This window comes from Gambusia affinis, linkage group LG05, assembly GCF_019740435.1.
Source record: "Gambusia affinis linkage group LG05, SWU_Gaff_1.0, whole genome shotgun sequence".
Classification (NCBI taxonomy): Eukaryota; Metazoa; Chordata; class Actinopteri; order Cyprinodontiformes; family Poeciliidae; genus Gambusia; species Gambusia affinis.
This window is the reverse complement of record NC_057872.1, coordinates 30,942,973-30,968,100: the sequence shown is the minus strand read 5'-3', so window position 1 is coordinate 30,968,100 and position 25,128 is coordinate 30,942,973. Positions and strand designations below refer to the sequence as shown.

Below are 25,128 nucleotides of genomic sequence, written 5' to 3'. Positions count from 1 at the left end.
AGAAAAACAAACCTGAATGAACATGAACATGTAAAGATAATTAATCACCTGGACGGCCAACCAACACAATCCAATACATATATATATACATATATATATATATATATATATATATATATATATATATATATATATATATATATATATATATATATATATATATATATATATATATATATATATATATATATATATATATATATATATATATATATATATATATATATATATATGTAATGTTAGGAAAAATATTTTCTAAATAATTGCCTAAATATTTTAGAAATTGTCCTCCATTTATTCATACAAAAGAAATCCTCTTTGTTTTATTTAAATGTTGCACCAACATAATTTATGGTTTTAGGAAAATGTTATTTAAAAATGTGGATATTTTAACTCTGAAGTTTGAACTAATGAATTCTGTTTCCTGACAGGAAATGTAAGCAGCAACGATGAAGAAGAAGAGACAATTCAATCCAGTTACAGTGAATCAACGACGCCTTATTACGACTACGACTACAACGCCACCTTCGAGTATTACTTCGGTAACAGCAGCAAACTGCAGCTTCAGGTTTATTCACATTTCATTTACTGACAGAGGAATCTGGTTTTTCTGTCCTTCTAGTGAATCACAGCTTCATCGGCTCAAACGAGGTGAGTAACGGCTCTGCTGCTCTCATTTGTCCTGTTTATATCATTCATACCTTTATCATCATCCAGTTTAGCTGCAGTAGATACAAAGGAAATCTTTTACAACTTAAAGTCTAAACACATTTTATTTCAGAATTATTTATTTGTTAAATAAATGATCAATCAGAAATATCCGAATCAAGTCAAAACTGGAGATGTGACTCTTATTCTGCTTTTCAGATTTAGGCTCAGAATGTTTCTGTAAAGTTCGTTTGATGAAAAGAAGTAAATCTGCTTTAAAAATGCACAAACTGGAAAAGTATGTTTACAGATTAAGAGTTCCCAATAAGAGACCAGCGGCGACCCCTGCTGGCTGAAAATCATCCTAAACATAAAACCAGTCAGATCTGAGCGTCAGAAATCACACAGCAGAACAACATGAAAATATCATTTATTTTCACAGAAAAGTGTTTTTGTTTTATCCAAGTGGTTCATTTTAAAAACATTTTCTTTCTCTTTCAGACCTTTCCAGATTCGGACACCATGGTAGGCAATAGATTCACAATAAAACGCAGCTTCCACGTGTTTCCAGTCTGATTTGTTTAAACTGAATATTTTGATTTTAAATATTTATAAATTAGTAGCTCGTTAGCGTAGCTCGTTAGCGTAGCTTACTAGCGTAGCTTGCTAGCTTGTGTTGATAGTTGTGGGATTAATATTAATAGATGAACAACTTAAAACTTAAGCAACAGAAGAAATTTGAGGATTGAGCCAAGTCAGGGGAGTCTCAGATTCACACAATTTAATTTATATGGAGCTAAATTAGTGTCGATAAAGTTTGTTTAAAAAGTAAAAACAATTTCAACAGAAAAACTGTTTTTAAACTTTTCTTCCAGTTTAAAATCTTTTTTCGTTTAAAACTTTTAAAATCAGTTTTTAAAAAATACGGTTTCAAAACTTTCAATACCCAAAAAAGTTGTTCAGTTTCAATGATTTTTGTCTGAAATTTTCAGTTTCAAATCTTTTTTTCCAATTTCAGATCTATTTTGTGTAGTTTTATTTTCAGTCCAGAAGCATTTGTTGAATCAAGATATATTTTTGTTTGCATCACAAATAAATGTGAGTCAGGTGTGTTCATTAGTGAATATTGAGACCATTTTAGCTCCATATGAATGGGACCATTGTTTTTCCGATGATGATGATGATGATGATGATGATGATGATGATGATGATGATGATGATGATGATGATGATGATGATGATGATGACATCACATCTGTTTCATTCTCTTGCAGACGGTCTTCAGCAGCTGCAGATCAATAACCGACCGATCGCTGCTGATCAGCTCTCTGCTGCTGTCTCTGGCGGCTCTTTTCCACTAACAGCCATCGTTTCCATGACGATGCTGCCACCACATTCAGTTTTATTATGTAATAAATGATTTCACTTGCATGAGGAGGCGTGTTGGTGAAGCAGCTTGAACTAAACCTTAGTGGGACGTTTGGGTTCGGACTTAAAGTTGTTGCTAATGTCTGATCAATACTGATCCATCCAGACGGGATTTCTGTTAGCATCGATACCAGTTAGCACCTGATGGTTACCAGTTATTGATATGGGATCGTTGTTCAGCCATGATGCTGAAAAGACCGTTTTAAATTCAGGGTAATTCGGACACCAGGACGGTGAATCAACCGGATAGAAAACGTTTTAGCCACATTAGCATAATAAACTGAAGATGAGTGAATCATATCCTAACTTGGACCCAAATGAAATGTTTGTTTTTGAATTTAAATCTTTGTATTTAGTTGGACTGATCCGATTCTTTGTCTTTTTATATAAATGGGGTCTGTTTGTTCTGATGTCTTCTGAGGTGTTGGTGTTATAAAAATAAACTGGAGTTACCATTTCTATTCTAATTTTTTAAAAGTATTGATGACTGAAGTTTAACATTAAAACCTGAGGACCGTCCGATAAGTCAGTCTGATTTATTAAATTTTATGCGTTCCACCTGTATCTTAGAAATCACATATTAGTATTTGTATCTTCTTTCTTTGTTACAGAGAATCCCAACAGGACCAGAACTTGGTCCGGAGAGTCAGAAATGACTGAAAAACAGAAAAAACAGAAACCTTCAGAAAGTCTCAAAAACACTTCAGGAAATTTACTTTTAATTTCATATTTTTTCTTCAGATTTTTAAACGATTTATTCATATATATAGTTGTACGAAATTCATATTAAATGTGAATTCATATTAAATTAATTTCATGGTTTATAGCCAGACTGGTTTTGCTAGCTAAGGCGAGCTTGCCACTCACAACATGGCGGCGAAAGACGAGCTGTTTGTGGGCGGAGCAAACCGAGGACCAGGCAGAGGAAGGAAGGAGGACGCTTTGTTTCAGAGCAGAAAGCGGCCGGAGGAAACGTGGACATGCTGAGCTGCAGAAAGCTTCACGGAGTTTATTGACGTAGAGATGGATCCGGTTCTAAACCTGGAAGTTCGGGTTCTGCTCCACAGAACAGGTATGACGCGCTAACACCGGAAGGGCCGCTGGGACTTTCACACAGAAACAACATGGAGCCATTTCTCCCAACAGCAGAAACATCTCAGCTTCAGTTTCTGCTGCGAGAAGTTCAGTGGAGAGTTGAAGCTCCTCAGGCAGGTCAGGTCAGGTCAGCCATGTTTTTACTTACGTAAACAGATCTCGCGAGAATAGAACAGAGTTCTGTTTTTATTCTTTCTCCAGGATCATCTATCAGGTTTCAGGTTATCACATGTTTCTGAGTGCTATAGAAATATTACAGCATATAGATATATCTGGATGATGTCTGGATCTGCTGCTACAGTAGCAACTTTAGTTAGAATGACTGATCCTCATAGAAAATTCAATGGAGGGAAAAACTCACTTGCTTTACAGCTGGAGTTTGTATTAAAATGTACTTTAAATTTTAAATGATGTTCTGCATAACTACATCAAACAAATAGACTTCATTGCATCAAATTATACTTAAAAAATAAGAAGGAGGAAACAGAAACGGAACCACAGAGAAACTCTGAAAGATTCCAGGAATCCTGGAGAATTATTGATAAGAGGAAAGTCTGTCTGCTTAAAGGAAAATGAAAAAGAAAAGACAGAAACTGAACTAAAACGGATGTTCGGTTTGAATATTCCCGACCTGCAGATGATATTCAGACCGACTGGTGAAAAAGATCTTATTTTTTCCCTGCAGACGTTCAACAGCAGCATGTCTGCAAACAGGAGAGGGTTCTGAAACAGGAGGAACCAGAACCTCCGGATATTAAAGAGGAGCAGGACGAGCAGAACCGGACTCCTACGGACGAACAGGGAAAACCAAACAAGTGTGAGTTCTGTGGGAAAATCTAGAAACAGAAGTCGTCCAGGTCCTGAAGTATGTAGGAGGATGAAGTTAATTCTTTAAATCCAAACATTATTCTGCACTGAAAATGTGAATGTACTATTATCCTTCATTACTGACTGACTGACTGACTGACTGACTGACTGACTGACTGACTGACTGACTGACTGACTGAACATTCACAAACTAAATTTTAAAAGCTCAGTATGTTTGTCTCATTGGATTACAATAAACGCAGATTTTATATTTCATCTAATGCACGTCGCTTGCAGGAATTGTAACAAATGATTTAAAAAGGGACAGTGCGACATTTCAAACATGAATCTCACCATTTGATATGCTGAACCAGATTGTAGCAGCTAGTTTATATCTAATGCTAGTGCATGTGTGCTAATGGACGGCTAAAGAAGAAGCATTAGATGATAGAAACCATGGAGAAACTGTCATGATATTGAATGTCTGTATAAAGAAAAACTCCTGGACAAACAGAGGAATGTTTTTATGAGCTGCAATCTAGAAATATTCTAGATTAGAAATAACTGGATGGAAGAAAAATGTAGAAGTTCATCAAAAAGTTGCATTTATCTGTGAAGATTTCAACATTGATCTAAAAGCAACAGGCTCAGTGGAATATGAATAAATGTTATTTAGATGGCAGTTCAGACGGTTCGGTCTGCAGAGTCATTGGATAAATAATGTCCAGTTGAAGAAAACGAGATGAAAAGCAGAAAAATGAGCAGTAAATTACAAAAGGAACAGAAAAAAATAAAATAAAAACTTTTTAGGGAATTTATAAAACAGAAAACTTCTGAATCAGAAAACAAATATAAGAAATATAAAAATAATTTGACTGATGTTATGAAGGAATGTAAAAAGGAATATTATTATGAATTATTGTATAGTAATAAAACTAATACAAAGGCAACATGGAACATTTTAAATAATGTTATCAGGAAAACTTTTCCTGCAGAATCGAGTCGTAAGAATCATAATGTTGGTTATTATGAGACCACAAACCTGTTATTCTTAAAATCTAGAATTATTACATTTGAAGAGCTGGTGGGATTAAAAATGGCTGAAATGATGTTTAAGGCATCTAATAAAGAGCTGCCTGAGCTCATAGAGAGCATGTTTTATAAAAGACAAGGAGGATAAAACTCAAACTTAAGGACTGGTAGTTTACCAACAACAAGAAAGAGCTTTTGAATTTCAATTCATTATGGAACAAGTTAAATGAGGAAAGAAAGTCAAAATTTAATACAATTTAAGGGGAAATATTAGAAAATAATTTTCACAAGATATGGAAATATGGATGATTGTTGGCACTAATGTGTAAATTGAGGCTAACGCATATGAGTGGGTGGGAATGGATGTATTTACTGTATAAACCCAGATAAAATGGAAAATTAATGAACTTATGTCACTTTATTATTTTTGATTTAATAATGTGGATCCATTTGAATCCACTGTGAGTTTATGGGGTTCAGAAGTTTCTCGCTTCTTTCTACTCTGTTTCAAGCTTCTTAAGATTATTGTAGCAGAAAAATATGTCGTTTGCATTCCTTGTTCATGTGAGTGATTTTCTACAATGTTCTAAATAAATAAAATGCTACTTGCTATCTCAAGACTAGCATAGATAACTATTCCTGTCATCTGCTAACGTCGGCCGATCGCTAATCAGACAGCAGCTAGCTTCAGATGGGATGTAGCTTCCTGCCTCCAGAGAATAGCCTCTGCTTGCGCTGGTCTTCATTTTTTTAAGTCAAACACATGTAATTCCTGATTGAACCAGTTGGTGGCAGCCTTTCTCACACAGCAAATGAAGTAGCTTCTTACTAAACTCACTTTTCTTCTTCCTTTGTCTCCAGGCCAACGGGACGTTATCTTGGATACTCGTCATATAAAACAGGAGAATATTTCCAGACCGGACCAGGAGGAACCAGAACCTCCACAGATCAAAGAGGAAGAGAAGAATCCACGCCACAGTCAGGCCGAAAACCAGCTTGAACTGAACCAGGAGACCAAGGCTGTTAGTTTGACCTCTGCTAACGAGGAACAACACCAAAGTGAATCCGAACCAAACCGGAACCAGCTCAGAAGAACCAGCAGTGAAGCAGACACCTCACCCGTCTCAGGGAGTCGGAGCGACACAGGATCTGATCAGAAACCTTTGCAGTGTTCCCACTGTGGGAAAACGTTTGTGTGTAGAGCCAAACTGACGGCTCACACACGAGTTCACACCGGAGAGAAGCCGTTTGTTTGTAAAATGTGTGGGAAAAGATTCAGAACCAACGATTGCTTAAAGCGACATGTGCTAATCCACACAGGTGAGAAACCTTGGATTTGTGAGATCTGTGGGAATAGATTCAGTCAGAGCTACTACCTATCAGTTCACACCAGAACCCACACCGGAGAGAAACCGTACCACTGTGAGGTGTGTGGGAAAAGTTTCCCCAGCAACTCCGCCTTGCGCAGTCACACCAGTGTCCACACGGCGGAGAGGCCACATGTGTGTGAAGAATGTGGGAAAAGCTTTGGACGGAAGGGAACATTAGACAAACACAGGAGAACCCACACCGGAGAGAAACCGTATTTCTGTGAGACGTGTGGAAAACTTTTCAGAGACAACTACACGTTATCGCAGCACATAAAAATCCACGCGAGGTAATAAAACAGAGTTGCCATGGTGACCACGTGAAAAGTCCGACTGCGGTCGGCCGGCATGTCATGAAAGTTTCAAACTCAACACCGATACCAAGAAATGAATAATTTTAAAAACGTTCTTAGTTTATTACCCACAGCAAACACCGGTTTGTTTCTTTGCTTCTCTATTTAGCAGCAGCTGGGCTGTCGGCTGATTAACATCTTCTGCATTAAATGGCAGCATTAACTGGAGTTTGACCCCCACACCAGGGGGTCAAACTCCAGTCCTGGAGGTCCGATGTCCTGCAGCCTTTAGATGAGCCTCTGCTGCAGCACCTGAACAGAATACTGAGGTCATTAAGGTTCTGGAGAACCGATCCACACAGGAGGAGGTCATGAAGCCGTTTCATTCCAGGGTTTTGTGGATCATCTAAAACCTGCAGCACAGTGACTGGAGGACTGGAGTCTGACTCCTGTACCAAAACCCATTTCAGGAGCAAAATGAGATAAAAACATAAATACAGTATCAAAGGTTATTATAGAATATGTGATGTAAAAACTAAACTGGAGCTGAATGGTTCTAGTGCCGAGTACAGATATTTGAATGTCCTTCCTGTAAATATTTTCCATAATAATGTTAACTAAGGTCACATTTTCAGTTCCAAATCCAACAGCCTGATTTGTTAAACAAATTTTTGTCGCTGAAACGATCATATCCTCCTCCACCTGTGATGTTGTGCATTTAATGGACTCTTTATACAACAGCTTCCGTTTGGGAAAAGCGGCTCGGTCGTTTTCAGTCTGTTGAAAATGTGATTTTACACTCGGTGCTTGCAGGGCTTAGCCAAGGTAACAATTAGTGATGAACGTCGATCCGAAGCTCTGACAAGTAATCTGGAGAAAAGTTTTAAGAAGTTCGCCTCGTTATACGTTCACAGACACGAAGGTGAGTTTTATTTTCTTTAAACTTTGTTGGTGTTGTGCTAGCTATTGTGTTAGCATAGCGTCTTAGCATCAGAGGAACTAAAGTTCGATTCCTCTGGGTGTCTCGATTTCAGACGTCCAGCATTGAACGATTTTCTGTTTCATATGAACAATAAAAACCAGGAGGGAAGAAAAACCCGACAGAACATTTTCATCTTGAATCTGTTTATTTATGATTATAAGGCCACTGTGGACTGTGCAGAAGTTGGAAAGGAGAACAGAAATTAACTGACACCAGAACCCAGAGCAACCCGTCCCATTCAGTTCCTCTCCTCCAGGAGTAAAAGTCTCAGTCTGTCCGACCCAAACTGCCGTTTATGGATCAGAACCAGGCTGGAGTGTCTAAGGCCATTTCCCATCTACGTGATGCAGGAGTCTGATGCAACCTGGAGCTCCAAGCAAACAAACATCAAGTGATATGAAGAGTAAAAACTTCTTCTTTGGTTTCTTCTGCCAAACTCAGAGGAGAAGAGAGATGTTTTCACACAATCAGCCGTCGGAGTGAAGAAAATGCAGGAATTCATTTATCATCCACAGGAAACGAGGAAAAAGAGAAACAGATGCAGTGAATCTGAAACTGACCCAGGCCCGGTCAGCTGATCAGAAAACGCTCCAGCAGCTTCCTCCTCTGAACTCTTTCTACGCTCTAAGGTCTACATGAAGAGAAAAGACGCGATTCTAAGGCCTCATGGTTTATACAGCGCCTGACACACAAACTCACAGAGTCCAACCAGGTTCCTCCTCTCTGCAGCTCCAGATGACCGCAGGAGCCACAAGGGGGAGCTATCACTTCATTTTACCACAAATCACACCAACAGGATTATTTCACAGCAAGTTTCTCCTGGAGTTTGGTTGAAGAATTGGCTGAAAGTTTCGGCGCTGCGGGTTTCGGTGCAGGCGGGTGCAGGCCGGACTCCGTCCCGATGTTGACGGTGATGTTGGTGTAGAGAGGCAGGTAGTCCCTGGAGACGACCTCGTACTCCACCGTGTTCATGCCGTCCATCTTCCAGGTCTGACGTGTCTTCGCCAACATGTTGAACCTGAAGGGAGACAAAGTTAGGATGACTTACACAAACAACAAACGTTTTCAATTCCAATGATTTAACAAATAGACACAACGTCGCTCACAACGATATTCTTCTGTTTCAAGAATCTGTGATCATTCATTGAACTTCTTTAGAAATATGGATTGTGGACGCCAACATTAGCATTAGCAATATGTTTAGCATTGAGATGTTATGTTAGCTTCTGCAGCTAACAGCTTGAATAGGCTAACTCCTTGTAGCACAACTTGAGCAGCAGTATTTCTTCCGGGTCATTGATGAAGCAGGTTGTAACCCCAGTGGGTCGAGAGCAGCAGTTAGCGGATGTAGCTTGTCCGTCAGATTTACGGTTGTACCAGAAACAAAATACAAAAGTTCTGGCACTTGTATGTATTAAAACTTAAAAACGCAATTGTGTTAAAAATATATTTATATTTAACGCGGTTAAATCTTTGTAACTGATTATTAAAACTTTAATTTATTTTGTCCATTTCTGACTAAATGTGTCATTTTGTTTGACTAATTTGACTTTGTGTATTAACATAAAATATGACAGAACCAACTCCAAAATAGCAGTTAGCAGCTAAGCTAGCATTGCTAAGTGCTAACAGAACTTTTGTATTTATCTCAAAACATTGTCAAAACAAAAATCTGTAAAGAATCACAATTTGGTGAAAATTATCCACCTGGAATGAAAACTCTTTACTGCTTGCTCACTTCTTCATGTGTCTGTGATGACAGGAAAAGATGCACCGCCACCCTCTGGTGTAACTCAGTATTACACCCTCATTAAATACACGTTAACCTCCTTCTAGTTCTGTTGAATTACCAGTAAAGCCAAATGTTAATCAATGTGCTACATGTAGGATTCATGTTAATGTGCAGAAGGCTGGTTGCTTTGACTAGGCCATGGAGTCCAGTCGTGCGGTTGCTCTCTACCTCTTGGGGTTCACGTCGTTGCCCTTGTCCAGCTTGTGTTTGATCATTTTGTAACGGCCGACTTTCAGAGACGGACGGCTGATGAACATCCCCGCCAGAGACACCCTGAGGACGGAGAGCAGAAGGTCAAAGGCAGAAGGTCAAAGGTCGGTCGTGGAGCATCGGAACGGGTCTGACCTGACGCCGATGTCGTCGTCCTCGCCGCCCCAGCCCCAGTAGTTGTTGGGGAAGCCGTTCATCTTCAGGTAGTGCAGCGGCGACAGCGCCGACACGCCTCCAAAGTACATTTTGTACGGAAGCCTGGAGGGGACAAGCAGCAGAGGCAGCGTGAGTCGACCAGTAGGAGGCGCCGCGGACTCTAACGGACACTGCGGCGGCGCACTTGTAGCCAAACTTGTCCATGGCGATGGCGGCGTGCTTGGGGTTGGCGTCGCAGACGTAGAGGTTGCGGTCGTCCTCGGGGATGAGGTCGACGTCGTGGAAGAAGAGGCAGTCCCAGTCTTCCTCCCTCATCGCCTCCCGGAAGCCAACGTTCATCAGCTTGGCCCGGTTGAAGGTGTAATTCCCGGCCTGCGGCGCAAGAACATCCAGAAAAACCAAAACTGAACAGAAAAACGGATCATATTTCATTTTTATTCACATCTGAATGAATCCAGGAAAAATAAAAACCATTTGATTTTATAAAGAGAAAAGTTTCCCATAATAATCCAGGCTGCATGTTTTCCAGAACCAGAACCAGTTTACGGTTCATCATATGATGCTGTTTTCACCAGTAGACCTGAACTGGTTTCCAGTCTGATGCTCTCAGAGCCAGACTGGAAACATTCGGTTTGGGTCGATACCGAGTCAATTTTTCAATCGCTGCAGGTCACAGAAAAACATTCAAGTTATTAGTTTTTCTCATTAAAAGAGAAAAACTGGTGGAAAAACAGAGAAATGACGAGATTTTCCTCCGTCATGCAGGGAGCAGCCAGCAGAGGGAGCAGCAGAGCCGACGGCACCCGGTTCTGCCCGGTTCTTCCGGGTTCTGCCCGTTCTGGGTTCCACTCACCTGGTGGATGACGTAGATGCCGTAGCTGAGCTGCTGCCGCTGCAGGAACGGATGCAGGTAGTAGAGCAGGAACTTCAGGTGATGCTCGCGGTGGCGGTGCGGGATGATGATGGCGGTCCGGTGGCGGGCCTCGCAGTCCGGCGGCCGGTACCGCCCCCCGCTCACCACCAGGGGGTTCTTCTTCTGGACCTGGGCCAGGGTCAGGCCGGACGGGAAGCTGACGTGGATCGGCCCGCCTGCGGACACAAAACAGGTTCTGGTTTATCGGATCGGAGGCAGAACCACAGAGCAGCATGGAGGCAGAAACCGGGTCGGCGGGCAGTTCTGACTCAGACCAGCAGGTAGCCAACAGAACCAGGGGGTCAAAGGTTAAGATCAACAGCAGCAACAGTTTCATAATGACACCCTGAGGAAAAGCCAGCAGAAGCAGAGCTGATTGATTGATCCATTATGGAAAAATCATAATCAATTAATCAATAACTGGAGAAAATCGACTCTAAAAAGGCTGTTAGAAAACCTTCATCTGTTTGACCCAGAACTGTTCTGGTGTTTTGGCTCCACCTGGTTAATCAATAATCACCAGATTAGAAAACACTGAATTTACAGAAAAGCAGCTAAAAATCCTTCAAACATTCAGAAAGGAAAACGGCTCTTCATTTTTTTATTTCAATCGATTAATCGATAACTAAAACAATGGAGAAACACCCACTGACTTCAGCAGAGGGATGACCTTTGACCTCAGCTGGTCAACATGCAGACCAGCCACTTCTGTAAGAAGATTTTCCCAGAGTTCCTGGCGTTTCCCGCCTGGAATCCTGTAATTCTGCGACTGATGGGTTCAGCAGCACAATCTTCATATTTTATACTCTAGGGCCTAAAAGGCAACAAATGAACACCAGAACTGAACAGAACCACCATTTCTGGTTCTGGTTCTGGTTCCGTCTCTGCGGCAGAACCAGCAGCTGCTGCAGCGGAGAAGTCAGACGACGGATACATCCTCCTCTTTTCCGTCTTTAGAAGAGATAATTAATCCCAAACCTCCAAACGGCCCGGCAGCGCCGCGCTGGGAAGTCCAATCAGAAAAAGAAAACGACGCTCACGGCGTTTCACACGGACCTAAAAGAGGGACGGACAATGGGAAAAAAAAAAAAGCGGAGGATGCTGGTGGATTTGTGGATGAATGTCGACGGTCTGGTTTCGAGATCGGACTGTAAACAACAACAACAACAACAACAACAACAACGTCTGAACTGGTTTTAATCATCAAACTGATTGTTGTGTTGTTGGCTGTCAAGTTTAACTATTAATTTATTTAGTATTATATTAAGAAGAATAACAACTTGAAGCCATTTATATTTATAAAATAAATATTTATGACTAATAAGTAGATATTTGTATATTTAAATAAATGTAAATATTAATGTGAAATGTACTTTAAAGTCAGAGAACTTAAGTTTAGTTACTTGTTCATTTAACTTTAATTACTTTGTGGGTTTGCTCAGTGTTGTTTATATAGTTTATTATCATTTCCTGTGTAGTTTGAGTGAAATTAATTTATGTAAACTTACATGCAGATTAGTAATTATTTATGTTTCTTCTTTTGGGTTTGTTTAGAGGTTTTTACCAGCTTCTGGACCAGTTATGAAAATGTCCTGACAGACGTTAAATAAATGGAGGATAAAACGAAGCAAACTGAGTAAAACCCAGTTGAAGAAAATCTGCATCGACTTATTGACGCCTCTTCAAGTGGGGAAGCTGCAAAAACTAGAAAAGAACCTGACAGCGCTCATCGAGATGGACCCGGTAAATTAGCGGCGCTGTGCCTTTAAGGCCTCCTGTGCTGCAGCGTCGGCACGGCGACGGGCTTACATAAGCCCTGGTCTCAGGAGCAGAAGGGAGGAAGAGGAGCGGGATGAAGAGCCTGCAGGCGGCGCCGGTCCGGATCAGAGCCAGAACATGAAGGTTCTGGCCCAACAGAACCTTCAGGCCTGCAGGATCAACATTAAAACATGGCTGCTGGACGGGAAACAACAACAACAACAATAACAATAATAATAATAATAATAATAATAATAATAATAATAACTTGGTGAGACAAAGGCAGCAAATGGTTGGATGGATGGTTGGATGGATGGTTGGTTGGTTGGTTGGATGGATGGATGGATGGATGGATGGATGGATGGATGTTATTTTTATTTTCTCCACTGTTTCCTCTCTGAGTCGTCAGTAAATATAAATTCTGAGTTGATGGTTTTAATTTTAACAATTTAAAAATAAAAAGTATTTATGTTTGTTGCATCAGGCAAAAAAGTATCAATAAATAGTTCTTAAATTTTTTAATACCAAAAAGTATCGTGATGAAATTCTTGAAATCATCCCAAACTTTGGTCTAGTTAAAGTCCTGGCAGAGTACACTGCATGTGTTTACGTTTGTGATGGTGGGACAGAAAATACTCGTCTCTGGCCTGTAGATGGGATGCAGCGGTTGCTATGGAAACCTGATTGTTTCCATAACAACAAGTGGAGACGTTTACTGGATGAAACAGCTCCTCTGTGTCGCGTCATCTTTATTCCCCCAGGAAACAGGAAGTCACTAATCACTAACTAGAAGGTTCCCCCTTGTTTCAGAGGGAAAAACAGCAGTGATGATTTGCTGGGTTCTGCCGGGTTTGGACCGGAGGGTTCTGGACTCACCGATGAGCGGGGACGTCTTGGGGCAGTAAGGCATGTCGTCGGCGTGGCCGTGTCCCCGGGACAGGTGGGACAGGTTGGCGTAGACGTCCCCACCGCCCAGCGCGGCGCCGGTGCGGTTCCGGACCGGGCCGGCCGCCTCGCCCTTACGGAAGATCCGGATGAAGTAGCTGACCCGCTTGTGGTAGCCCTCCCGGGACAGCAGCGCCATGACGACCAGCTGGATGCCCAGGAACATGAACAGGAAGCGCCACTTGGACTGCAGGGTAACCATGGCGACGGCTGGATGAATGAAGCGGTTCTGAAAGGTCCAGGTGAGGACGTGAGACGAAACGGATCAGTTCAGGGATAGGAAGGCACTTCAGGTAGGCGTGGGGGGGAGCTTCCCCCCAGACAGGAAACAGGAAGTATCAACCGGCAGGAGAGGAAACGAGCGCCTGGCGATCCTTCAGCTCATCGCTGGGCCGACCTCTGGGGGTCCGGCTCGCCGTGAGGTGAAGACCCGGCCCGCTCATTCTGCTGCCGTCGGCTGATTTGGCTGCCGCCCCCCCATCATGGCCCCCGTGGGCCGCCGCCAGAACAAAGGGAGCGAGGATTACAGCCGGTTCTGGAACAACGATGCCGGCCCGCGGTACTCGCTGACCCGTTGCCGTGGCAACCAGGTTCTGAAAAACAACAGAGGAAGAAAAGGGGTGAACAAACCAAGCGAGAGTGACCTCTGACCTCTGCTGCTGCGTCAGAAACAAACCCATTAATTAGTCGGTTAAAGCAGCCGGCCAGGCGGCGATAATCCTAATCCTAATCCACTGAAGGCGAGCAGCTTCCAGCTAATCACCTGATCGCACGTCTGACAGAGGAAGAGCGACATTAAAACTAAATCTGAAGAACAAACTTCAGTACTGGAAACGTCGACCATCTTCACACAACAGTGTATAAAAAATATAAAACGATGATTTGTTGCTACCAACTTTTCTGAAAGAGATAAATGAATTTATGACTGGCTGCTAAAGTTGTTTCTAGTCTCTTAAACTCCATCATTTTTCACTAATCACTTTAAAAAATGTCTTACAAATAAAATCAATTTCCACAGATTTATTTAAATTTCACTGAAGGAAAAATAAGATGCTTGATTTGTTGCTTGAAGTCAGATTTATGTTTTAGATTTAAGGTTTGAAATTCTGAGAGGATGAACATGAAACCCAGGAACCGGATCTGGAGTCGGTTTGTTTGGGCTCAAAGGAGCCTTCATCCTCTTCATCCTCTTCATCCTCTTCATCAGCTCAGAGGTTTCAGGGGGAAATCTGCATTAGCTGCTCGTCTTCATCACTTCCCTTCATGTGAATAAAAGTGGGAATGTGAACAGTTGATCGTCGCTCCTTGATGAACTGCAGATTAACCGGTTCTCCTGGGAGGAGATGTTTGGGTCAAACCTGAAGTTCCGGCTGCACATGATCCATCAGAACCGCCGGACGGCCCAGGAGACCCAATCAGAGCTGCAGAAAGTCCTCACATCCTCGGCACCGAACATTTACCCTGTTTATGATGAGGATCAGGACAACTAGCTGCAGGACCACGGCCCTGCTCAGCAGCGCCCCCGGTGGAGACGCCGCTGCACTGCATGCTATGCTGTAAACGGGCCGAGTCAGATCGGCGAGGAAACGCTCGGCACTCAGGAGCAAAGCAGAACATCAGGACGGGTTCACAGCGCAGCAGCAGATGATCCGCTTTAAATCCGACAGAAGGAAAATCAACGGGCCACCAAACCCGCTGGAGTTTTTCAGACAAACCGTCTAAACTGGTCTTTAATCTTTTTATCTCTACGTTTCTGTGCAAACAGACATTTTCATGTAAAAAGATTCATTAGAATTAAGAAAGGCTGAAGATTTGTCGCCTGTCACTGATGGAAAAAGCTGCTGGATTTGTTGTGACTGTTTTAACAAAAACACAAAAAAACAAGCCGCTATCGTCGCCAGTTGCTTTTTGTAGAGAATGTTTCAGGGGAAATGTCCAGATTTGTTGCTGATCGCCTTTAAAAACACAAACGACATCAGTTTCTAGTTTTTTGAGAAAGATGCTACATTTGTTGCTTGTTACTGTTGGAAAACGTTCAGCAGTCCAATCAGATTTGATTCTTGACAAACGATTTGATTTGACAAAAGATGCCAGTTTGTGCCAAAAACATAAGTTGGCACATTTGCTGCTAATCACTTTACTGAAAAAAACAAATCACTAAATTGGTCGATAGTCGTTTTGTGTATATAAGTAAAAAAAGCAGCCAGTTTGTTGCCACACTTTTATTTTTTTAAGGTTTTATTGGCTCTAGTGGCCTTTATTTGATAGTTAATTGACAGGAAAGTGGGTAAGGGGGAAGACATGCGGCACCAGGCCGGGAATCGAACCTGCGACAGCCGCGTGGAGGACCAAGGCCTTCTTATGTGGGTTGTGCTCAACCCCTGCGCCACCACAGCACATCCCAGTTTGTTGCCACATTTAGAAACTTTTTGTTTCTTTTTATACAACAAACGACTTTCAACACATTCAGTGACTTTCCAAAGTCATTAAATTTGCAACGCCACTGTTCCTCCTGACCACAACCTGCGAGCGCCACACCTGGCCACGCCCCTCACTGCCTCTTGCCCCGCCCACTTTGGAGATTTTCCAACAAAACCCCGGAGAATCAGTGGAGTATTGTCAAGAAGAAGACTATGTGAACATAACTTATTTTTAAATTGGTCGGATGTTAAATACAAGTAGAAATAAACTGATGTGAATCGCTCTTCCTTTGGTAGGAGATGATAAACGTCTCATGTTTAACGTCCCTATATTTTGCTTTTAGCCGCAGCAGCGGATGCTTTCAGCGTGCAGAGCATCAATATTGCATCTGCTGCAGACATAAGAGAGAAAGACCGACAAGAAGTTAGCTTGAGGATGAGAGGAAGCCGGCGGTCATCAACAGGAGGTAAACTCATTAGTCTGAAAGCGTTAAGCCATGACATCCGTAATGATGACTGATTGAACATTATGAGTCATTATCAGCCGAGCTGCATCTCCTCCTGATGCAGCATGAAGCCGACTCCTCAGGCTGGAAGAGATCAGCAGCAAACCCACCCAGTCCATGTTGACTTTTAGCTAATTTTAAATGTTTGCTCACTGAATGGAGTCACTTAATGTTAGTCTACATACTATTAATGGCAGTCATGTTAGCATTTTAGCTGTCATTAGCATTTAATCTAATTTTAGTAAAGTTCAAGCTAACACTACATTCTACAGTCACCATCTTATCTAAAACAGCATTTTAGCTTTAAAAACTATTGTTTCCAATGTCGTTTCAACATGCTAACGTTAGCTTTGCATCGATCTTCTACATTTGAGCTGAATTTAAAATTAACATACTGAATGGAATAAATTAATGTTAGCCAACATGCTACAATTAGCTCTTTATCTAACATTAGCATTTTAGCTCAAGAAATTGTGGTTTCCAACATCTAAGCTAATTCTAGCTTTGTATTCATCAGCTACATTTTAGCTAATTCTAACATCAACATGCTGAAATAAGTTAATGTTATCCAACATGCTAGCATTAGTCAACATGCTACAGTTAGCTAGCATGTTGACTAATGTTAGCATTGCATCCATTATATTTGAGCTAATTTTAAATTAAAAGCTTAAACTTACATCCTGAATAGCAATTAAATGCTGTCAAACATGCTCGTGTTAGCCAACATGCTATAGTTAGCATTTTAGCTAGCTTTAGCTTTTCAGCTTGTTTTACCTTATAACTGCTGTTTTCAAACTTATGAAACATGGGCGTTAGCAACCCACAACATTTAGCATCTTAGCTAAAAACATTTTAGCTCATCAAAACAGACCGCTCTTATTGATCTTTTGCTTTTCCTCAGCAGAGGGTTTAGTTTGTGTGCAGAGTTCTGCTCTAGTTTCTAATGCTCGTCGTCTTCTCATAATTTATGACATTTCTGTAATTTACAGCACAAACATTCAGCTTACAGAACTCAACGCATTCTCACAGGAAACGTCCATTTTCTAGCTGTGTTTAAAGCTCTTAAAAACTGCAGTGAAATTCCTTGTTGAGCCTCAGTTCAAGTCAACAAAGCTGGTTCTGATTTTACGCCGAGCCAGACGTTCCACACACAGCTGGTTTGGATCAGAACCGGTGAGGCAGCAAACAAAATGTCCCAACAGAAGCTGGAAGAACCTCATTTCTGAAGTTTCTACAGAAATGTAGAAAAAAGCTTCAACTACCAACGACCTTCATCCCCTGACCCCTTGACCTCCTGACCCCTGGGGATCTGCTGAGGCAAGTCCAGAATCCGAGGCAGGAATCCAGGCCAGGTTTTCAGGGAAACTGTCAGTCTGCTGCTGAGAATGCGCTCCTGACCGGAAGACAACAGGAAGTGCTATGGCCGATCAGACGGCTGGTTTCCATGGAAACCGAGAGGAATTTATGGTTAGATTAAATCCCGTGAAGTCGGGCCTAAAATCGGTCCTGGATATCTGGAGTCATTTAAGAAACTAATTAAAACACGACGGACTGAAATATTAGTTTGTGACTTCACTAAAGGGTTGATTTGTTCAAATGAATCAAAGTTGAAATATTCATCCATTCATCGACCCAAACCAGGTTTAGTCAGTTTATTTTATTGTAATTTAGTGATTTAGGTTTAGTTAGATTTGACTAATTGCTAGTTTTTATTGGTCATTTAGTTTTTATTAGTCATAATAGTAGTTTTAGTTTTTACAGACTTTGATTTTTAGGAGCAGAATTAAAACAATTTAAGACGTTGTTACGTTTACATCGATTGGATGATGAATACTCAACAGAAGATGACGTTTCTAAAGATGGACTCAATTTTTAACAAACTGACTGGAGTTTTATCCCAACTTCCACCATTTTGTCTCCAGGAGAACGTGGCGCCGTAATTTACCGACCGCTGACAAACTGCTTGTATGGGGAAAAAATAAATGTCACATCAAACCGAAAGGCTGATAGATTAACAGAGATGAAAACGGAGGATATATCTCTATAATCTCAGCATATTATAGTTCCAGTTAGTTTCTACAATAAAACCTCATCAGGGCTGATGAACACAACACAACTAACTTTTTATTTCTTATCTCAACATGTTGATAATTTTGTGTTTAAAGAGACTCCATACGTCAGTGACGGGTCCCCTCCTGTCGTCTCTGACCTCTGACCTTTATGGGGTTTCCATCACATCAGTCTTGCAGGGTGTGAAGTGTTTACACAGCAGAGTCCTTAAATGATGCAGTTTTCCCTCCAACACGGTAAAAACAAAACCAACTTCCTGTTGGAGGTGTGAACATTTCCTCCTCCACTGATGAACTTCTGACCTTCCAGGCATTTTTTCTGTCTGATAACTTTATGGCTCATATTTTAGGCTGCAGCTCTACCGTACATGACAGCTGCTGCTCTTTGTGACGGTGCGTTCAAAGACAAATGTGAAATCCAAGGTCAGGTGTTCCGTGTTACTGTCTGATTGCTTTGATTTAATCTGCAGTTCATCGTGAAACAATAATCCAGGCCTCCCAGCTCTTCGGATGATGTGATGAAACCAGGATGAAGACAAAATTATGTTTTTGTGATTCTAATTAATTTATTCATTTAAATCATTCTGTTGCAATGATGATTTAAAATGCTTTATTTTTTTGTTTGATTCTTTTTTTAAATTTTTGTTACACATGAATTTTTTAAATTTCAAATACTTTTTTAAATGAACTTTTTAGTTTCAAGATATGTTTTTTTCCTGATTAAATTTTTTTTTTGTTAAGATTATTCTGATTAAATTTTTTCTGCTTTAGAATTATTTTTTTCTGTTTCCAGTCATTGTTTAAATTGAGTTTTTCTGTTTCATATAACTTCTTTTAAAGATGTTTTGTGTCAAATACATTTTTGAAAAAAATCAAATAAAAATATTTCCCCTGATGTAGCTCCGTAGGTCAGACTGCAGCTACTCTGTGTTCACTGGACTTGCAGCAGGTCCGGTCCTGAACAGGATCACCAGCTTTTTCTAGAAAAGCTGAACAAACACTGAACATCTTTCTTATTCCAACAACCAACCAGGAAGAATGCGTCGGCATGGCGACGCCTGCCAGCTTCCTCGTCATGGAAACCAGAAGCCGGTTCGTGTCTCCTGAGGCCACGGCGGACTGCCGCCCCCTCCATCCGGTCGCTCCGATGACGTTTCCACCCCCAGGTGAGGTCCCGCCCCCATCCAGGTGCCAAGCAGCCGCCGTTTCCATAGCGACGGGAAAGCCTGAAGGGAGCCAACCGACCCACAACAAAACCAGAGCAACAACTTCGACCAGAAGGAACACGGCGGTTCTGTTTGCACACAGAGAGCCGGTCCAGCGGCGCCGATGTCATCAGGAGACCCGACAGATTAAAATGGATTCATTATGGTTTTAAACTCCAAACACAGATTTTGTCCCAACAGATCACTGACTCGTTTTCATAGCAAGAGTCGTTTTTTAAAAATAAAACATTTAACGAGAATTTGTGACTATTTAATCCCAAAAGCAAACATTAAACACCTGGTTCAGAAAATTATACAATAAATCATTGTTGTCTGATAACAGACAGGTTAATAAGATAAAGTTAATCTAAAGTTAAAGATTTTAGTAAATCATTTTTTCTCTTTTTTTAAATAAAACCATTCTGAGCGGAACCTTTTATTTGAGTGTTTCTGGTACACCCATATCTCTGACGCACCAACAGCAGCAAACATTTTGACACACCTGGAGTTTATTTCTGCTTCAAAAAGCTTCTGATTGGAGGCTGGAAAAGACTCTGTTTCAGATGCACTTTTCTCCAATCTGATGACTGAATAACAGATTAAAAACAATAAATATATTTATTAATGAGCTCAGGTGTCTGTTCTACAATTTAGCAGAATTATACAATAATTTTTAGGTTAAAATCTTTTGCTCATTTTGTGAATATATGTTGATTAAAATATAATTAACTCGATTAAACATCTTAATCAAGTTTCAAGACTAAAAAGACCTTTCAGCCTTTTCCGCACTCCAGCATAAAAACATCGGAAAGCGTTAAGGATTCTGACATCCGCTGTAGAAAAAGGACAAGAACAGACGGACATCTTGTTTCAGACGTCAGGACGTTTACAGTAAATAAACATGTTTCCATCAGAGCGGTTAAAACTCTGGTAAAGCCACTCCAAACATGGCGCCACTCTACAAACTCCATGGAAAAACAATCGTTTTATAAACTCCACCCATCAAATCTTAGTTGGTTTTTTGTATTTTGATAAAAGGCCAACTACAAGTATATTGTTCTAAAATCTGGACTTCTTATCCGTGGTTCTGACCCATGTTTTTCAGTTTGCTCCAACGTTTTTGCACCATGGGATAAAAATCACCAAGTTAAAATAAATCAGGGGAAACATTTTTTTTTTTTTCAGCAAAAATGCAAAATCATTTTATTGCTCATTCTTTTCTTTTTACCCACTTAGCAAGAAATCAAAATGTATTTTAATTAAAAGGTAGGAAAAAGGGTTGCAGTTTCCTAACTTGTCAGTAAAGATATTATTTTTCTCAGGAACAAAAATAAGAATTGTCTTTTAAAACCCGTAACTTTAATGGGTTTTGTTTTCGAGTAAGACAAGTCACTAAGATTTGTGGTCCTACTTACCTAATAAAAGAAACACACTGGTTTAGAAACTTAAATGTTCTATACAAGTTGTAAATTTCATACAAAGGAAAACGCAAAAAGTCACTCACAACCAGTGCAACGGCCGCAAATGGCCAGAAGAGCCGCAAATTTACAGAAGAGTTCCTGTAAATCCTGAAGGGTCCGGTCATTAATATGAAGGAGGAGGAGGAAGAGGAGGAAGAGGAGGAGGCCCTGCGGGGCCTTTTGTTTGGAGCAGAACAGTGAAACTCCTCCGATAAGATAAATCCCGTTTCAGCTGGAAATCGGCTCCTCCAGTCGGAACCAACCAGGCCCTGAAAGCGTCTCAGTTGACCCAACTTAACTGCTGATGAAACAACGAGTTTCCGGTGATGGTTAAACTCGGAGCGAAACTTTTCTTTGTTCCTCTTTCTCTTCAGATGGGACGAACAAAACCAACTCGCTGAAATGTGAAGCGCAGAAAACGAGCTAATAACCCGCTGAGATGTTCAGGTGTCCTCGGATCACCCAGCTCCAGAGCCACCGTTTAATCGTTAACAGCAGCGGTTCTGCTCCCGGTTCGGAGAGGAGCTAACAAGTCCAAACATCTCCCAGCATACACGAACAGAACCTGGTCCACCCCAGGGCAGCTGTGGTCCGGTTCCGGTAGCGGAACCAACTCTTTAACCCAGGCTCAGGTCGCCAGATGTGGGGGAAACCGAGCCGAGACGAGCCGAGACGAACCGAGCTAACGACTGTTAGCTCACTAGCTCGCTAGCGAACGCGACCAGAACAACAGTGTCAAAACTTCATTATTTTAACTTTATTCCTTTATGGTAACAATGAAACTTACCGAGAGAGGAGGCGTGGGTATCGGACGGCGCTCCCCGCAGCCGCTCCGCCGTGTTTCTGACGTGTTTGTGAAGTCAAGGCGGTCTGAGAGGAGCAGGAGGTTCCCTCCCCTTCACCACGAGCCCCACACCGCCCACAACAGCCGGCGCAGGGGGAGAAGGTTCACGCTGCCCCGGCAAAACTACCGAACTACCGAGGTGCCAAAACCACACGGGGGAAGAGTCACTCTACCACCATAAAATGAAGAGATTTTGAAATGCCACAACAAGAGTCAAAGAAAGAGAAAATATTTAGTCTAAATAGTTAAAGTTACAGAACTACTCAGGTGCCCAAAGAGAGTAAAGATTCACTCTGCTGCAATAAAAATACAGAAGTATTGAAATGCCACAAACAGAGCCAAACGAAGGAGAAAAGGTTTAGTGTGCCACGTTAAAAATTACAGAACTACTCAGGTGCCAAAACCAAAGATTCACTCTGCTGCCATAATAAATACAGAAGTATTTCATACATGTAGTAGTCTGTCATTCAATTGCACATTTAAAAATTTACAGACTGAAATAAATTTTGTTGCAAGGCTCCAATAATAAATAAATAAGTAATAATACAAGTATCAATGTAAATACATATAATAGAAGATGAAACTAAAGGGGTTTATCATCCTTACGGCCTGAGGGATGAAGCTGCTGTGGAATCTGGTTGTTCTGCATTTGAAGCTGCTGAATATTTTCCCAGAGGCAGCAGGGAGTCCTGGCCCTGTCCAGGGTGGACGGGTCATCAGGACAGGCAGCGACTGCTCAGGCAGCGACTGCTCAGGCAGCGACTGCTCAGGCCTGATGACTCTCTCAGCTGCCCTCTAATTTCAAAAGAAGAGACGTTTTGAGACGTCGTAATGATGGCAGTGAGGAAGCCATTCACTGATGATTTTTGGGCCCTGGAATGATGATGGCCGTCCTGAAGCAGGACGAAACAGCAGCACAGCTCAGCGAGGTGTTGAATATATCGTTGAGGACGAGAGCCAGCTGGTCGGCACAGGACTTCAGAACCAGACCCGGTATCAGGGTTAGGGTGAGGGTTAGGGTCTTCTCATGTTGAGTCTTCTCATGGTCCTCTGAACATCAGCAGTCTGATTATCTGTTCCTCTGGATGAGGAGAGGATTTTCTCAGGACTGTTGCTGAGGGCTTCAAAGCGACCAAAGCAGCTCAGTGCATTCAGAAATCTTCAGCGTCCTCGCAGCCTGCGATTGTCCGGATGCTTTGCCACATGCACAAGAGCTTCACAGGCAGAGCCAAAGGAACAGGGAAACATTCCCTTTGAAAAGTTACAGAACTCCTGAGGTGCCAAAAGGCAGAGATCCACTCTACGGCAATAAAAAGAATGGAATCTGACTACAAAGTGTTTCTTAACTCCAACCTCTAAAGCAGTGTTTCCCAACCCTGGTCCTCAAGGCACACTGTCCTACATGTTTTAGAGGTTTCCCTGCTTTAATGTACCTGATTCAACTGATTGCAGTTCAACAAACGCCTGTTAATCAGTCATCAATTGAAATCAGCTGCACTGAAGCAAGGAAATACCTAAAACATGCAGGGCAGTGTGCCTTGAGGACCAGGGTTGGGAAACACTGATCTAAAGAAATAAACAAGTTTGAAATTTAAAACCTGTCACTGAGACATGGTTCTGTAGAAACCATGTCAAGACCCAATTATGAACCAGAACCTAAGCAGCAGGTGTGGCTCCTGAGCGGTAACCGGATCATGATGTCAGAGGTCAGAAATGAAGAAGAATGAGGTCATTGTTGCTTGTATGGAGTTATGGTTTAAAAACTGATGCAGTTCTAGAACAAAGTCCCAGTTAAAAGTCAACATTTCACCCAGAAGACCAGCTTTGAAAATCACAACTACCCGTAAGTGACCTTTACCTTTATGAGAGCGTTGAACCAAACCTCATTTTTCATCCGATACCAGACACGATCCTGGTGGAGACCTCTAGCTTCTGAATGAGTCTCAGGTCAAAGGTCAAAGGCTTAAATAGCAAGACACCTGGAAATGTTCTGGTACCAGATAGGAAATGAGAAAAAAAGCAGCAAAAAGCCCAAAATAAGACTTCAGGTTGCATTCACACCAGCGCCGTTTAATCCACTTTAGTCCAACTCCGGTTCGAACCCAAACCTCGGGTCTGGGTTCTGAAGTGAACTCTGGTGGTTTGGATGCATATATAAACGCCAAGCGGACTGGAGACCGCTCCAAAAGCAGGAAGCGAACTACAGCACAGAGCATTCTGGGTAAAAACAACCAAGACAAACGCTAGTGCTAGCGGGAGAAATGGATCTGGAGACAAAAGAGAAAAAAACGCTAAAATCTGAAGCTCCTCCATTTTTGTTTCCATTTGGTGAAGAGGGAAGTTGCATTCAGTGTTTTCTTCAGTGGTTTTGGTGTAGCGCCCCCACAGGTGAGGCAGGGAACAGGTTTTTAAAACGGTTTAGTTTATTTGACAGAGAGCAGTGTGAAAGGGAACAGGTTTTTCAATTCATTAGCATCATTTTACACAATAGTTGAAACGCGAGTCCCAACTGAACCGGGTCTACCGGATCATCAGGCAGGAATAAAACCTCAGAAACCCAGGAGAACTTTGGAGCTCCTGAATCTGAGGTTTTGGATTTATTAGGCGCCTGTCCGTCCGTCCATCCATTTTCTAACACCTTGTCCCTGTGGGGTCGGGAGGAGCTGCTGCCTCTCCAGCTACGTTCTGGGCAAGAGGTGGGGTCGCCTGGACGACAGGTGGGGTCGCCTGGACGACAGGTGGGGTCGCCTGGACGACAGGCGGGGTCGCCTGGACGACAGGTGGGGTCGCCTGGACGACAGGTGGGGTCGCCTGGACGACAGGTGGGGTCGCCTGGACGACAGGTGGGGTCTCCTGGACGACAGGTGGGGTCGCCTGGACGACAGGTGGGGTCGCCTGGACGACAGGCGGGGTCGCCTGGACAGGTCGTTTTGGTGAATGACCATTTTGCTTTCAGGGTTGTTGGAGAAATGGCCCAAACTCGTTTGTACCGGTTGCTTCCTCGCCGGGTCTCGGCCGCCCAGACCAGAATGGACAGCCTGGTGCCGGTTCTGTGGGACCGGATGTTCCCCAGGCTGCTTTTCGGGCCCAACCACAAGTTGGAGCGGATCTTTGGCGGCATGCTGCACCACCCGGAGCGCTCCGCCATGCAGATCTGCCCGTACTACTTCGACCAGGTGACCTGGAGGCTCCCGGCCG

At 42.2% G+C, this 25,128-nt stretch overlaps 2 protein-coding genes across 3 annotated transcripts; one reads left to right on the top strand and one right to left on the bottom strand.

Moving 5' to 3' along the window:
- Positions 1-3,011: 3,011 nt before the first annotated feature.
- On the top strand, positions 3,012-10,696 carry LOC122830483 (oocyte zinc finger protein XlCOF20-like). Of its 2 annotated transcripts, XR_006370541.1 has the most exons (4): positions 3,012-3,148; positions 3,857-3,988; positions 5,872-7,592; positions 10,576-10,696. XR_006370541.1 is itself a non-coding variant. In XM_044115803.1 (3 exons), the coding sequence occupies exons 1-3, from the start codon at positions 3,100-3,102 to the stop codon at positions 6,669-6,671; spliced, it is 981 nt and encodes a 326-aa protein (XP_043971738.1). In that variant the 5' UTR covers positions 3,012-3,099; the 3' UTR covers positions 6,672-7,649. The 2 variants fall into 2 exon arrangements, 1 of the variants encoding a protein (XP_043971738.1); XM_044115803.1 differs by lacking the exon at positions 10,576-10,696 and having other exon boundaries at positions 5,872-7,649.
- si:dkey-199f5.8 (beta-1,4-galactosyltransferase 3) lies at positions 7,779-22,075 on the bottom strand. Its single transcript, XM_044115802.1, has 7 exons — positions 21,874-22,075; positions 13,358-14,019; positions 10,664-10,899; positions 9,995-10,182; positions 9,790-9,912; positions 9,613-9,717; positions 7,779-8,670 (listed from the first exon to the last, which is right to left on the bottom strand). Exons 2-7 carry the CDS (start codon positions 13,626-13,628, stop codon positions 8,451-8,453), a joined length of 1,143 nt encoding a protein of 380 aa, XP_043971737.1. The 5' UTR covers positions 13,629-14,019; positions 21,874-22,075; the 3' UTR covers positions 7,779-8,450.
- Positions 22,076-25,128: the final 3,053 nt, after the last annotated feature.

What these genes read in the sequence shown, in the direction of transcription:
- si:dkey-199f5.8 (XM_044115802.1), bottom strand. Translation starts at nt 13,628, where the DNA reads ATGGTTACCCTGCAGTCCAAGTGGCGCTTCCTGTTCATGTTCCTGGGC. An exon ending in CAAGACGTCCCCGCTCATCG is followed by an intron (nt 10,900 to 13,357) that starts GTGAGTCCAGAA and finishes TTGTGTCCGCAG; the next exon opens with GCGGGCCGATCCACGTCAGC. An exon ending in GACGACGACATCGGCGTCAG is followed by an intron (nt 9,718 to 9,789) that starts GTCAGACCCGTT and finishes CTCCGTCCTCAG; the next exon opens with GGTGTCTCTGGCGGGGATGT.
- LOC122830483 (XM_044115803.1), top strand. Translation starts at nt 3,100, where the DNA reads ATGGATCCGGTTCTAAACCTGGAAGTTCGGGTTCTGCTCCACAGAACA. An exon ending in GGTTCTGCTCCACAGAACAG is followed by an intron (nt 3,149 to 3,856) that starts GTATGACGCGCT and finishes TTTTCCCTGCAG; the next exon opens with ACGTTCAACAGCAGCATGTC. An exon ending in ACAGGGAAAACCAAACAAGT is followed by an intron (nt 3,989 to 5,871) that starts GTGAGTTCTGTG and finishes CTTTGTCTCCAG; the next exon opens with GCCAACGGGACGTTATCTTG.